The following is a 13,618-nucleotide window of genomic DNA, read 5'->3' on the forward strand; positions in this document are numbered from 1 at the left end:
TAATTATTTGAAAATATAAAACAGAAATTAAAATCAAGTTTGCTGATGGAAATTTAAATTTTTTTAAAATTATTTTACTTGTGACAAACAAATTTTTCGTTTTTTATTTAAGTGATAAAACAAAATGTATTGGAATGCGCATGCGCGCAGTCAGACACATTAGCAGACGTATTTTTGGTTTGTGATTTCGTTGCAGACACGCCTTTGTTTTACTGCAGTGCGGCTAAGGTAAAATTAATTATATCTAACTAAATAATTCCGTTGTAATAAATTAACGCGTTTTAATATAAATTACAACACCTCTAATTTGCTACATTTTGTGTAGTTTTAAGATATCATGTCTTTATCTTATCCCTTTTTTTTTCTTCCTCTAACATTCCTTTATTGTTACACTGGGAATAATTTTTAAATAAAAAAATTTTGTTGCAAAATCAACAGATGTTTTTTTATGAGAAAATCCCTTTTGTCTTAGAAAAACTATATAAAAAGAAGATTAGGTGTATTTTATGATTGTAATTAGTTTCTTATTAATAATGAAACTTTCAATAGTTAACTTCTTCATTCAGATGTCAAATTCGCCTTTCTTTCGTAATAAATATCAAACTTATAAATTTGACAAAAATTAAACTGTTTCTTTTTTTAATAAATAATTTTAAACCTGAAAATTTATTTTTTTATCCAGATTAAGTTTTAGATCCCTTGCAGAATAAATAATTATTACTTTATTAATATATAGCACTTTCTATTTGAGGATAGCACTTTCTATTTTAATAAGATTTGTGTTGAGGAGATTAAAAATCTTTAATTATACCATCCGTATAAGTATTTTTTTTTTCAAAAAAGAAAAAAAAAATTTGGTGTTCTTCAAAAATGTTCTAAGAAACTCATAACATTCTCAAAAGGCTCATTAGTTTCTTGGATTGAGCTTTTTGTATTAGATATCTTGCATCATATTTATAAATTTTGCTTTTGTAAATGTATAACTAATTCTAAGATGTACACAACTCAATTAACAGCGATAATTTGCCATAATAGTAACCAATCAGACAATCCCCTATGTGTATAATTGTGTAGCATTATAAAGTTTGGAATGACTCAGTAATTAGGTTGTCGTAATAATATGATATGAATATGTAGTTTTCATTTTCAGATACTGTTTGGACAAGAGAAAGTATTCTCAGATTTCAATCTAGCATGATTCTATCAATTGTTTGTAAATATCTGTACAATCGGGAGACAAAACGAAGAAAATATTTTGCTTGCTTATTAGCTACTTGATATTTTATTTGCAATTTTATTTTGTTTTCAACTGTTATTTAGGTAAGAAGCTTTGTTTCTCTTTAAGTTCATTTAGTTTGAGTTATTAATTTTGCATGCTTATTTATTCATTTTAAATATAATTGTATAATTTATACTTTATTTGGGTTGCAAAAATTTTATAGTTTCATGTAAATTATTTTGTTTAGTTTGGAAATTATTTTTTTAATTATTGCTGTGCTTTAAGGTGTTATTATTTCTGTTTGATAGCCACATCTAAGAAATTGAATATTCCGTAATACATTTTCTACTTTTTAAACATTTTATAATTTTTTTCCATCTAACTAATAATAATTATAATATTAATAAGTATTAAAATATTCAGAAAATGAAACGAACAACTTTTAATCAGCAAAAGTTCTTTCAATTATCTTAACTTATATTAATTTGTAAAACTATGCATAAAACTATGGTTTAGAAATGTAAGTTCAAATTATTGAATCAGTAGGAGTTCAAGAATTGGAGAAATATTTTGCCATTCATATAGAGTTGAAAAAATTTAAATGACAAATAATTTAGAGTTAAATCAAATTTTCTTTTATTTGTTGTGGAAAATATTAGATAGCAATATGCAGATTGTGTGCGCATTGATGCAACTTTTTCATTTACACAAAATTTATCTATGATATGCAATGAAAAATCAAGTTGCTTGAAGCATCAGTTGAACTTAATACAATAGGAATAATCTCTAATTTTCTTAATATTTTAATTTTCTGCCCTTTTTTTTTGTTTGAAATTTTAAGCTCTTTTGCAGTTAGTTTTTTTTTTCCTCACAGAATTCTGTCATGTATTGAAAAATTAAATAAAAAGTAACGTTTTTGTGTCGAAAGTATGATCTCGGTTACTCGATGATTTAAAAACTTCATTTGGTTTAAAATATTGAAAGTGGAGATAAAAGTCTTGAGAAGTCTGTCCTCATTACTTTGAAGCAAATGAATTTCTTAAATCAACAAATATTTCTTTCCACTCCAGATACTTGAGATTATTCATTTAATATGAACTCTGTTGTTTAAAATAATCAGAAGCTGAAGATTGAGAGTAACTTAAAAGTTGAGGCGATTCAGAAAATACTACACTGATTTACACAAGGCACTTAGCAAGAAAACTTCATGGCCCATCATTTTTAAATGAATAATAAACTTAGTTAAATTTGAATTTTGAGTTAAATATATATTTCACAGTCATTCTTAGTGCCAGAAGGAGAGAATATTAAAACTTTCTTTCAATGTCCAATTGAATTATTTTACTTTTTTTTTTTCTCTCCCAAGAAAAATATCAAAACTGAAAAGTCTTGTTGATTCCATCAGCAGTGGTTATTAAATCATTGGTAGCTTCAATTAATAAAAATAAGTTAAAAGTGATGCACTAAAAAATCTCAAGTCAGAGATTTGCAGCTATTTAATTTTACAAATTTTTTCATATGCATAATGTTTCATTTTTAGGTTATTTCTATTAAAAAGTGTCATTCTTATCAAATACAGAATGTACTTGGCAGAAGACCATTTTTATGATCACTTCCATGCTGAAGAATATAATGATTTCAAGTTCTGGAGGGAACCAATCATGGAGATCACTTTAGAAGAGTTAGAGGTTCCAGTGACGAAAAAGAAGGATGAAGTTGTAGTTTCAACTGAATTTGATTCCTTCCTTTATTGGAGGGATCCAATCCCGGAAATAAATGAACTGTAAAATTTACATGTTTTATTAGGTATTATACTTATTTAATTAGTTAATTATATTGAAATAGAATCATTGGATTACTTGTTGGTGAATAAGTAATAATCTTAAATGCTTCTACTGATATTTACAATATTCAAACTATGAAATGTTACAAAAACAAGCTAGTCTATGTAATAATTTTAAAGATTGTTGGCATCACTTAATATTGATTTATTTCTGCTGCAAAGTTTATTCTATGTATCAAACTATTGGGCTTGTGAATTAAAATGTTAATTTTTGCATAAATCTTTCAAAATTATAATTGCTTAATATCTATATATTCGTGAATTATGTGATAAAATATTTCTGTGGCATCTTTACTGAATAAAATATTTAAATATATGAAAGATTGTTATTTTTTTTTTATAGTCCTAGATAAGGCTGGACTCACGAAAATGCAACAGTCCATATCATGTTCATGCGAGACCCTTTTTGTAATCATAACAAACTGAATTTGAAAGTTATGCCCAATGTTGCAATTTTTAATAATAATTACATTGGCAAATATGATAGCAGTTTAATAAATTGTTTGAATTACATTACAATGATAATAATTTAACAAAAATTAACTAAATACCTCCAGTTAAATTTGAGATTTTGGAATCCCAAGTTATTGACTAAAATTGGTCACAGCTTTTATAAACCTTAAAGAGGAAAAAAATAAGTAAATGTACTGATAATGTTCACAGAAACCTAAATTAAGCAATCACTTTATTTAAACAGTCCCTTTTGGAGAACAAAATAATTAAACGTTCTTGTTAAAATTTTAAAACTAAAAACTTTTATTTTCGCTAAAAGTATTTATTTACATTATTTGCATACACAAATATATATTTATTATATGCATTTATTTACAGCACAAGTAGCCTATATGTACAAATTACTTTCTAAATAAAAAATAGGAAATGAGGGAAATATATTGTAAGTTATTGAGGGTTTTAGTTTAAAAAAATAAGTGTTCTCATATAGACTTGATATAATTAAAAATATAAAACTTAATATAATTAATTCTTGTTTCAAAACATGCAGTTAAAGTAGGTTTTGTAAAATGATTAAAGACAGCTTACATAGTGTACAACTGAATTAAATATTTTATAAGAACATTAGAAAACTTCCAAGTTAAATCTTAATCAAAAAGTTTTTTACTTAAAGTTTTAAATTTTCGGAAAATAAATTTGAAATCGAATATTCTTTTGGAAGGTTAATGTATGTAAAATCTTGGGAAATATTTTTTCGTTATTGCAAACATTACTTTTAGAAACGATATTAGCATTCCAATCTAAAACAAGTTTTTACTTTTATATTTAATTTAATAAAATTTCAGCATTATTTAATGTAATTGTTACAGGAAAATACTAATTATTTTATGAATAAAAACAATAACAAATAGTTTTTATACAAAGATAGTCTTATTTGTGCAAGCAAGGATTGAATATTTTACTTGCATTACAAGAAAACTATCTTGGAGATGTGTGTTTATAAAATTAATAGTAAAGACACACTAGAAAATTTTAAGATAAAGTTTAATTAAACTAAAAATATCTACATTTCTAAACAATGTGCTTAAGATAATTAACAATCAGTTCTGAAACATTAATTTGTTTTATCTGAATCTTGCTTTTCATCTTTTTCCAACTCCAACTGATGCCTACGATTTCGCCAAGCTAAAGTATAAGCATGAGGATGAATTGGAGTAACACCAACAGTACCTAAAGAGTATGAAAAACATTGAAATTAATTAATAAAATTGTGTATAACTTCTGTAATTTTTGTGAAAATTTATAAAAAGAATTCATTAATACAAAACTACAGATTCTAAAATTAACAATTTCTTAAAAGAATAATTTTTTTAAATCTAATAATCCGTGTAAGCAAAGGTTAAATACATGCACATTGTTCATAATCTTGTAATAAGAAATTTAATTAAAGCATTTAACATTCATTTTTTTTTTTATTGTTTTGCTCGTAAAACCTGCAGCATTGATGAACTAAAAATCACCTACACTTTGCTTTATAAAATAAATATAAAAACATTTGTTACATTTTAATCTCATTGAGGTTCATAGTTCCTAAAGTATATTTCAAATTACAGACTTGAGTACAAAATTTTTCATTTTCATGCACTAAGAAGACGTGATTTTACCCATACACGCTGATTTAAAAATAGGAATAATAATAAGGAAAAGATAATTTTGTGAGAACTCTGAGCAAATATTTGATATGGTAAGCAAAAATGATGATCTATGAGATATATAATTTTTGTAGTTAAGTTATTTATGAATTTTTTTGTAAAATGTTTATGAAATAAAATAAAGAGAAAGTACTAGAGCTCAAAATTTTTTTACCATGTTGGGTATGTTAATCAACAACAGTGATATATTTTGAAACTGATTTGAATAATTGGCTAGGATTCTTTTAAATAATTGGGTTTGTTACAAAAAATGGTATCATTTTCCAAATGTAGGTAACAGTTCAAAATGTTTGGAATAATTTTTTTAGCTGGATAATAGTAATTTAGTGATATTGGAATCCCCATGACACATTTCATACCCTTTAACTTACATTTCTATTTTATTATAATCTTTTCATGAGTGGAAAACATTTCTACTTTAACGGAGGAACACTAACTGAGTTTAGGATATAATCTTTGCTTTTCACCATAGAAAATAGATTTTTCGACATACAGATCTACTTAGATATTTTGATTGGAAATTGAAATTTTTGTACAATCTACTTATAAAACAAATCAGTTAAAAGGTTAGTATATATAAAATACTTTTCTAACTGCTTAATAAATCTACAATATATAAATATAGAATAAATCTACAAGCATAGATAATTGCAAAAAATCCAGAACTATCAGACACATAAAGATCTCTGTATAATCCCGTTGCAATCACACTCAATGTCATGTGTTGAAATGAAGAGTAAATTTTTTGAATCAGCTTATGAGAGGCTTATTGAAGGTGACTAACATCTAAAGATTTTCAACTATTATATGGAAAAATATTTTTAAAGATTGTGCTCAAAAAAGAGAAGTCAAATTTTTCTCATTTTGCCTATTTTTATTATAAAATTCGAATACGTAATAAACATTTTCCTTCTCATAAAAATTAATATAAGATAATACTTTATACTTAGTGATACAATAATAAAAATTAAATTAATCAATGAAGGGGAAGTAGGAATAAACAAAAAGCAGTTGTTCCAACAGCAGGAGTTAGGCACCTTATGAGTTAAAGCAAGTAAAAAATTATTAATGGGTAAAAAATTGTACATAATCATCAACCGAACTAAAGTTATTTTTTTGGAGCATTTTCCTTCTCACTCCACATATTTCTAATTTTTGGTTGACTAATAAAGCTGCATTTTTTCCCCGAAATTTCAAAAAAGTAAAAGCATCATATTTTTTTGTTTTCTAAATCGGGGTGCATAGCCAGATCTCTCAACAAAAAATAAGCACTTTTTAAGCACTTAAAAAATATTTTAAAGCACTATATACATCAGCAAAATGCAAAATAATTTTCAAAGATTTTACATGATCATGATAAAATAACTACTAGCCACCATAAGATGAGAGATTTTTCAGTTCGATTTCAGAGGAAGGACAATGAAACCTGAAATTGAGAATCTCTTGCAATATGCAGTCGAGTTGCACATAATAGTACACAAATAATTCCCATTGAATCCAGCTCAGTATATGCACATGCAGACCCGCAAGCATTTTATCAAACATGTCAAATGATTGGCGCTTTCATATGCTACGGAACGACGGTATGCCAAAAGGCATTGAGTTTAAATGATTTGTGAAAACGTTGAATAGAACAATGTGCAAATCATGCTTTTGCATAATGCGTGGCGAAAATTGACATGGAAAAAATCTAATTTTCCGAAAGAAAAAAAATCTCATTTTTGAAAATGGAAAATCAAGCACTTTTTAAAAACAATCAACAAAAAAGCACCTTTAAGCAGTTTTTAAAAACACTACACACCCTGTAAATTGAATTCCTATGAGAAAAACTTCACAATACTCATCTTTAATTAAATATTTAGATTTAAAAATTAATTTTTTATAGCAAAAATAAAAAGACTACAAAAGACATCAAAACCATTTCATAATTATATCTCAATACCTTTAGTATTTATAATAAAAAAATAAGTACACCAATAGGATTAAATTGGGATTTTCGAATGTTGGGCTCTGGGATAAAGTTGCAGAAAATATTTCTTGCTACTGACTACTTTCAGATTTAGCATGAAAATCACTAGCTGAAAGTTCCATAAAAGCTGGGTCTAACATTCAGAGGGTTAAAACATTTTAAACTAATACACTAGGCCAATTTTTTTAAATTTATTATTATTAAAATAATAATAATGCAGTGGAACCTCTTTATCTCGAAAACCTCGATATCTCAAAATTTCTAAATTTCCCTACATTTACTGCCTAAAATCAATGTATTTTCCATGTTAATGTCGAAATTTTTTTTCAAACGTCCTTTCCTCGGAAGTAAAAATGAACAGGTTGGAGATGTTTCTTGGAATTTCAATTATTATCCCTGCTCTTCCTTAACTAGAAAGGAATACAATGATTCTGGCAGTAAGTGAGGGGTTAATGAGTAGTGACCACCAGGGGTTAGCTTTTCAACATAGGTAAGAAAGCTAAGAATATAAATTCATTTTCACCTCAAAACTGCAATCAACGCATAATAAGGAGTTTTAAAATGAACTATAGAAAACATTACTGTTTTGCCTGGCGAAATGTGTCTCTAAAAACTATCCAAAATGGTTTTAAAAAGCTGGTTTTAAGAATAACTGTAAAGATGATTAACAAGAGAAACTAAAAACAATTAAAGCACATTTAACAGAATTTTTTAATTAAATTTAAATTTTTTAAAAGTACCCGTATAACTCGAAACCTCTTTACCTCAAATTTTTCGCCTTCCTCGTGAGTTTCCAGATAAACAGGTTCGACAGTAATAATAATAATTCAGAATTTTTTTTTAAGTTTAATTATTTAATCAAACTTTCTTTAAGAGGAGAAAAAATTAGATATGTAAGCTGCTATTTTTATTGGAAAGAAGTTCCATACAATACATTTTTTTAAAGGATATTTTTTAAACCCTTTTTTAATCTTGATATTTTCACTCTTCTATTGTTATGCTTAGAATACTTTCAATAACAATTAAGAAACTTAAAATTAACATTTTTTATGAGGAACATTTACAAAACTTCAAGCATAATTCCAATATAAAATTACATTTATAAAACTGATTTGAACATTTATTTGATAAGATGAGTAAAAGATCTGTAATTGTAAAAAATATGATCAAAAGATTTCAAAAATATGCTTATAATGTTTAATTTATTGTAATAAAAATGTAAGAAAATCCAATTCCCATGATGCCAATTAGATAAATAGTATAATGAATTTAACTTAATCATAAAACAGATTTTTTATGGTTGGTATCAGATTTTTATCTGTACTCGTCAGTAAAAGCTAATGAATATTGAAATCAACAACATAAAACTAATGACATTGAATTTTTTACCTAAGAGCATGGCAACAGTTGATCGAACCCAGGCACCTTCCGCAACATAATATTTAAATCTTTCAGAATTTTTACATATCAACAACATTATCAACAATTTTACATTATCAACAACATAAAACTAATGACATTGAATTTTTTACCTAAGAGCATGGCAACAGTTGATCGAACCCAGGCACCTTCCGCAACATAATATTTAAATCTTTCAAGGTTTAAAGATATAAGCTTTTCACCACGTTCATTAGGCATGGGATCATACACTCCAATCTGTTCAACACCAGAGCTTATACAGCGCTCTTCAGGTCGAGCCACTACTATATGATAAAATGGTCGATTAGAACAACCTTTTCTTAAAAGTCGAATAGCAAATGGCTTAGGCGTAGTCAAGAATCGCTTGTACCTGACCATAATAATTCTAACCTAAAAAGAAAAACTAAATCAATTTTTGAGGCAAAAAGAAAAAAATAGAATAATTCACCAATTATTGAAACATGTTTAAATTAAAAGTTATAGAAATTTTATAACTCAAAAGCTAATTTTTAAATGTATTAGTTGAATAGTTTCCAGAAAATAAAAAGCCAACTTTAACTCATTATTAAAATTACTCAAAAGTGTCTTCTGAGAAATGTATCCACAAGCTCATTTCGAATTTAATTATTCCAAATTGTAACTTTTAAAACTATTAAATTTTTTTACATCTTTCAAAACATAATTAAACTGAACAACAAATAATTATTTAAAAATGCTTATGCAAATTACCTACCTTTGAACAAATGGATTTCAGGATTTTTTAAAATAAAATTTTAATTGAAAATTAGTTTCAAAGATACAGATAGAATATCAAAAATTAAAAATAAATTAAAACCAAGTTTAACTGCTCTATAACTAATAGGGCCACATTAAACTAAACTGTTAGAACCACATTTTTTGAATTGTGGCTATCTCTTCTTATATTTTAAGAATTTAATTGGGTAGATTAAAAAAAAGAAAAAAAAAAGGGAAGATTTCTGTATCAGTACCTGTGCCAAAAAAATTACCTAAATTTTGATTCTAATCAGGTAATATTTCGAGAAAAAAAAAAAAAAAACATTACAGAAGAGGATAAAATTGGAGTGATTATCTATCAGTCACCGCTAAGCAAAGTCGCAACATTTTGTGTGTCTGGCAGCATTTTTTGGGGGAAAGGGGGAGGCAGTGACATTCTCCAATCTCTGATGCCCATTGCTCTTGCTAATTGATTGTCTTTTTTTAATTTTTTTTTTGCTTTTACTTTAGCGAAGACCATGAATATAAAATGATAGAGTTCTTCTAAAAGCCCAGACAATTAAGTTTCTAATTCCAGCTAAAAAATTCTATTTTGGAGTACTGATGAACTTATTGAAGAAAAATTTTCTGAACTCAAATGTTTCCACAGAAAACATGAAATATTTTGGGCTTCATGATCATCAGTCCTTTACTTTGAGATGCTCCAGTCAAACTGTTCAAGGCATCATAATTTATGTCAAAAAATCACTAATTGCAATAACTAAGATTATCCATAAAATGTCTGAACTATACAAACTTGAAGCTTTTAAAATAACTGTCTTGAAGAATTCTCTGTGTTTTCCTATCATTTTCCTTTAGAACCTTTCACAAAGTAAATTCATTTCCCATTGTTTCCCCATTAGTTGGAATCTACTGCACAAGTTATTTGCTTCTCTCAAAAAGTGAAAGATAGTGATCACAGTGTTTTCACTACAGCGCCAGAACCTCACATATTTTTTTCTTTTCTCGCATTAAAAAATGATTACTGCGAGAAATTTGCGCATTCTATAAATCAATTTCAAAATTCGCCAATTTCGCGCATTTTAGAAAAAGCTTCGAATTACGCCATTTAGAATAAAATCCGGTTCACTTTTCTTCCTGGATCTTTCATTATTTTCAACATTTGCCCCATTTACCTAGCTTCCCTATTTACCAGTATTGTTCAGAAACTTTTCGAACAACAGAACACAACCGCGGAACCCCTTTCAGAACACATTTCTCTGCAACCACGTGTTTACTGTAGGTAAGGTTTCTTCATGTAAGACGTTCAAATTTTTTATGCACTTATGTAAGATGGACAAATACCTTGTAAAGGCAAAATCTTCTATGATGATGCACCAAAAATATTCAATGCTTTAAAAAATAGAAGACGTTAAAAATGTATTATAATTAAAGAAATGATTTTTTTTTCAAGAGTTTTTGTGTTTTTTAAGTTTTTAGAAATCTCACTTAACTTTTTGAAATCTCACCCTATTTTTGAGAAAGGGTGAGAAATTCTCACTCATTTTTTTTCTATGATGAAAACACTGGATCACCACAAACAAAGCATGCTGGCTGTGTCTATAGATTTTAAATTTGCTTCCGATTAAGCTTATAAAAACATTCTGCTTAGTAAACTATTAAATCTGGATGTCACTGGCTGCCACTTTAATCGGATTAAATTTTTTATCAGCCAAAGATTTATTGGAGTTAACAATAGAAATGTGAAATCCAGTTTTAGACAAGAAATGGCCTTGAACATGGATCTATTTTAAGTCTTTATTTGTTTAATATAATAATTAATGATGTTTTAGTGGAGCTTAGTGGCATAAAGGAGATCGTGGTTTTGCCTTTTGAAGATAACCTTGTTATGTGGTCAACAGGGCCAGATACCCAGAAACTTAAAATATTATTAAATAAGTCACTGATCAAACTTGCTTAATGGCAGACGATAATGAAATGATGGTTAATTCTGAGAAACCTATCTTTCAACTTTTTATTATGAACCCGAAAAGGAATTCCATCCATTTGAAGTTTAAGAACTGACCTCTGTTAAGTACAGAATATACCATTTACTTAGATTTTATCTTAGACTCCAAACTATGTTGAAATAATTCTGTCAAAAAGACAAAAGAGAATAAGCTTTAAATAGAATGAAGTTATTGAAGAGGCTTTCTGGTAATACCAGCATCTGAGGAAGCAATGCTTATAAATCTTATGTTCGATCTATCTCTGACAACGATTCAAAGCTCACAATAACCTCTTTTAAAAGTATTCTATCTAGACTTGACATTCCACAAAATTGTGTACTTCATTTAAATACTGGAGCGGCAAAATTGACTTCTACATAATTACTGGAGTTTCACATCAATATTAAACCGTTATCTGATTAATTATGATTGTCATGATAAATTAACTCTGGTTCTCAGACAGCATTCCCACGACTTGGAAAAAATAAATGCGTGCTAGCTAAGATTTTTCAAGACTGCTGAAAAATGCTTAGATTTCTCTTTCTTTTTAGAGTTACAAAATTATTCCTGGGGTATACTTTTGCACTCATGTATATTTAGTTTAAATTAAAAATTTATTGATGCTTAAAACATCTAAATTTATCTTAATTTCACCACCAATTTAAAATTTTTTCCAGACTGTGGTAACCCTGTCAGAGAAAAGTTGCTAAGAAATTATAGTAACTACTGGAAGTCTTAATTTGCTTTTTTTTTATTATGTAGATGAAATTAGTGAAAGCCTGGGTTTACCAATTATTGATAGACAGCCCTCTGACACTTTCATGACTAACCATCTTAAATTTCTGAGACAAAGCTAAAATCTTTTACAATTGCAACTATCTATGAAAGATATCCTCTCCCTAAGTGGCTTCATGTTTACTCTGATGCATATTGTCAGTTCTCTTAGTTTAAATATCCAGTAGGGATATTTTGTGAAAGCTTTGATGGGAAGATTTTTGCAGTGTTTTTTGCTGCTGAGGCTTAAGAAAATTAAATGCAAGAAAAAGTTGTGTTCTTTATTGATACCAAGGCTGCAATTAAGACGTTGGTAAATAGGAAACAATCTTCCTTTCTGAAATAGTTCAGAATTAATTAATTATCAGAAATCTTATTGAAAACAGAAAAAGGATTACAATCAAATCGATCCCCAGCCATGTCAGAGTTCCTTGCAACAAGGAAGCAGATACACTAGCAGGATAAGTAGCTAAATTTTCAACAAAATATAAGCATTTAAGTACTTCATAAACACTTAAATAATACAGTGACAACTAATAAATATATATAGTAATGCATAAAACTTATGGTGCTTTTGTAAAATTAAGCATTTTTTAAACGGTTGAACTCCTTCATAAAATCAGTTCTTTCTTAATCAGGGCCCGTGCTAAGCATTTGCCCTCTCGCCAATAGGCGATGAAATCACACATTTGGCGAATGAAATTGTGTTTTGGCAAATGATTTCTCCCACTAGAAAGAAATATATATATAAGAAATCGTTAATATTTGTATTTAGAGAAAACTTTCGAAAATTGGAGAATACTTTTGATATTTGACTAATTTACTGTCTAATAATTTGTTATCCTTAGCGTGGGCCTTGATAATGTATCAAAAATCCTTTATTATGAAAAGGTAGCAGGCACTACAATTGCCAATTCACATGGTCAGACTCTGTTCCAATAAAGAAAGAAATTAAAATAAATATTCTGTGAATATTTAAAAACAATGATGGCTATGGTATTTCTTATAAGCTACAAATTTGCTAGGTTAAGTACACAAAGAATTATATATAAGATTGGAGGCACCTTGGCAATTGAAGTTAGCGTGAACAGGTAAGGATAAGGATATCCCTTGTAACTTGCTCGGATCTAGAAAAAAAAAAATGTGATAAATTTCAAATCAAGTTAGCATGCTTTTGAGACATGCCATAGTTTGGCTACATCTTTGGTCTGTGTTAGAATAAAAACATGTATTTCACAGAAAATTTAATTAAAAACATTGATATTTTACTCACAAGTAGTTATTTTTTTTTCTTCTAAATTTTCTGAAGAAAGTGAATGTATTTTTCTATTTATTTACATAAAGCTGCATGCAGTTAGGTGATTAATGGAAGCGAAAAATTTGAATGAACTTTGTAAACTCAAAAAGTTTCAAAATCACTATCCGGTTGCTTTAGAAAATTCACAATTTCAGCCAAGTTTTGAGAAAACGGAACGATCCGTTGATTAAGACGAGAAACTTAGCGAA

The 13,618-nt window shown here is 27.6% G+C and overlaps 1 protein-coding gene and 1 long non-coding RNA gene across 3 annotated transcripts; one reads left to right on the forward strand and one right to left on the reverse strand.

The window, feature by feature from the left end:
- The first annotated feature begins 131 nt into the window (after nt 1–131).
- Nucleotides 132–3,383, forward strand: LOC122269645 (uncharacterized). Its single transcript, XR_006225307.2, has 2 exons — nt 132–228; nt 2,760–3,383. It is a non-coding gene; the product is annotated as an uncharacterized lncRNA (long non-coding RNA).
- Nucleotides 3,384–4,541: 1,158 nt separating this feature from the next.
- On the reverse strand, nt 4,542–13,615 carry LOC107438751 (mitochondrial ribosomal protein S16). 2 transcript variants are annotated; one of them, XM_016051109.3, is made up of 4 exons: nt 13,386–13,615; nt 13,177–13,239; nt 8,729–9,005; nt 4,542–4,745 (listed from the first exon to the last, which is right to left on the reverse strand). In XM_016051109.3, the coding sequence occupies exons 3-4, from the start codon at nt 8,991–8,993 to the stop codon at nt 4,630–4,632; spliced, it is 381 nt and encodes a 126-aa protein (XP_015906595.1). In that variant the 5' UTR covers nt 8,994–9,005; nt 13,177–13,239; nt 13,386–13,615; the 3' UTR covers nt 4,542–4,629. The 2 variants fall into 2 exon arrangements, with proteins under 2 accessions (XP_015906595.1, XP_015906596.1); XM_016051110.4 differs by lacking the exon at nt 13,177–13,239 and having other exon boundaries at nt 13,386–13,516.
- Nucleotides 13,616–13,618: the final 3 nt, after the last annotated feature.

The sequence above is a fragment of the Parasteatoda tepidariorum genome, chromosome 1 (assembly GCF_043381705.1).
Source record: "Parasteatoda tepidariorum isolate YZ-2023 chromosome 1, CAS_Ptep_4.0, whole genome shotgun sequence".
Classification (NCBI taxonomy): Eukaryota; Metazoa; Arthropoda; class Arachnida; order Araneae; family Theridiidae; genus Parasteatoda; species Parasteatoda tepidariorum.

Excerpts from the sequence above, each read along its gene's own strand:
- LOC107438751 (XM_016051109.3), bottom strand. The coding sequence starts at position 8,993 with ATGGTCAGGTACAAGCGATTCTTGACTACGCCTAAGCCATTTGCTATT. Across the intron at positions 4,746-8,728 it reads AACTGTTGCCATGCTCTTAG|GTACTGTTGGTGTTACTCCA; the intron begins GTAAAAAATTCA and ends CATACTCTTTAG.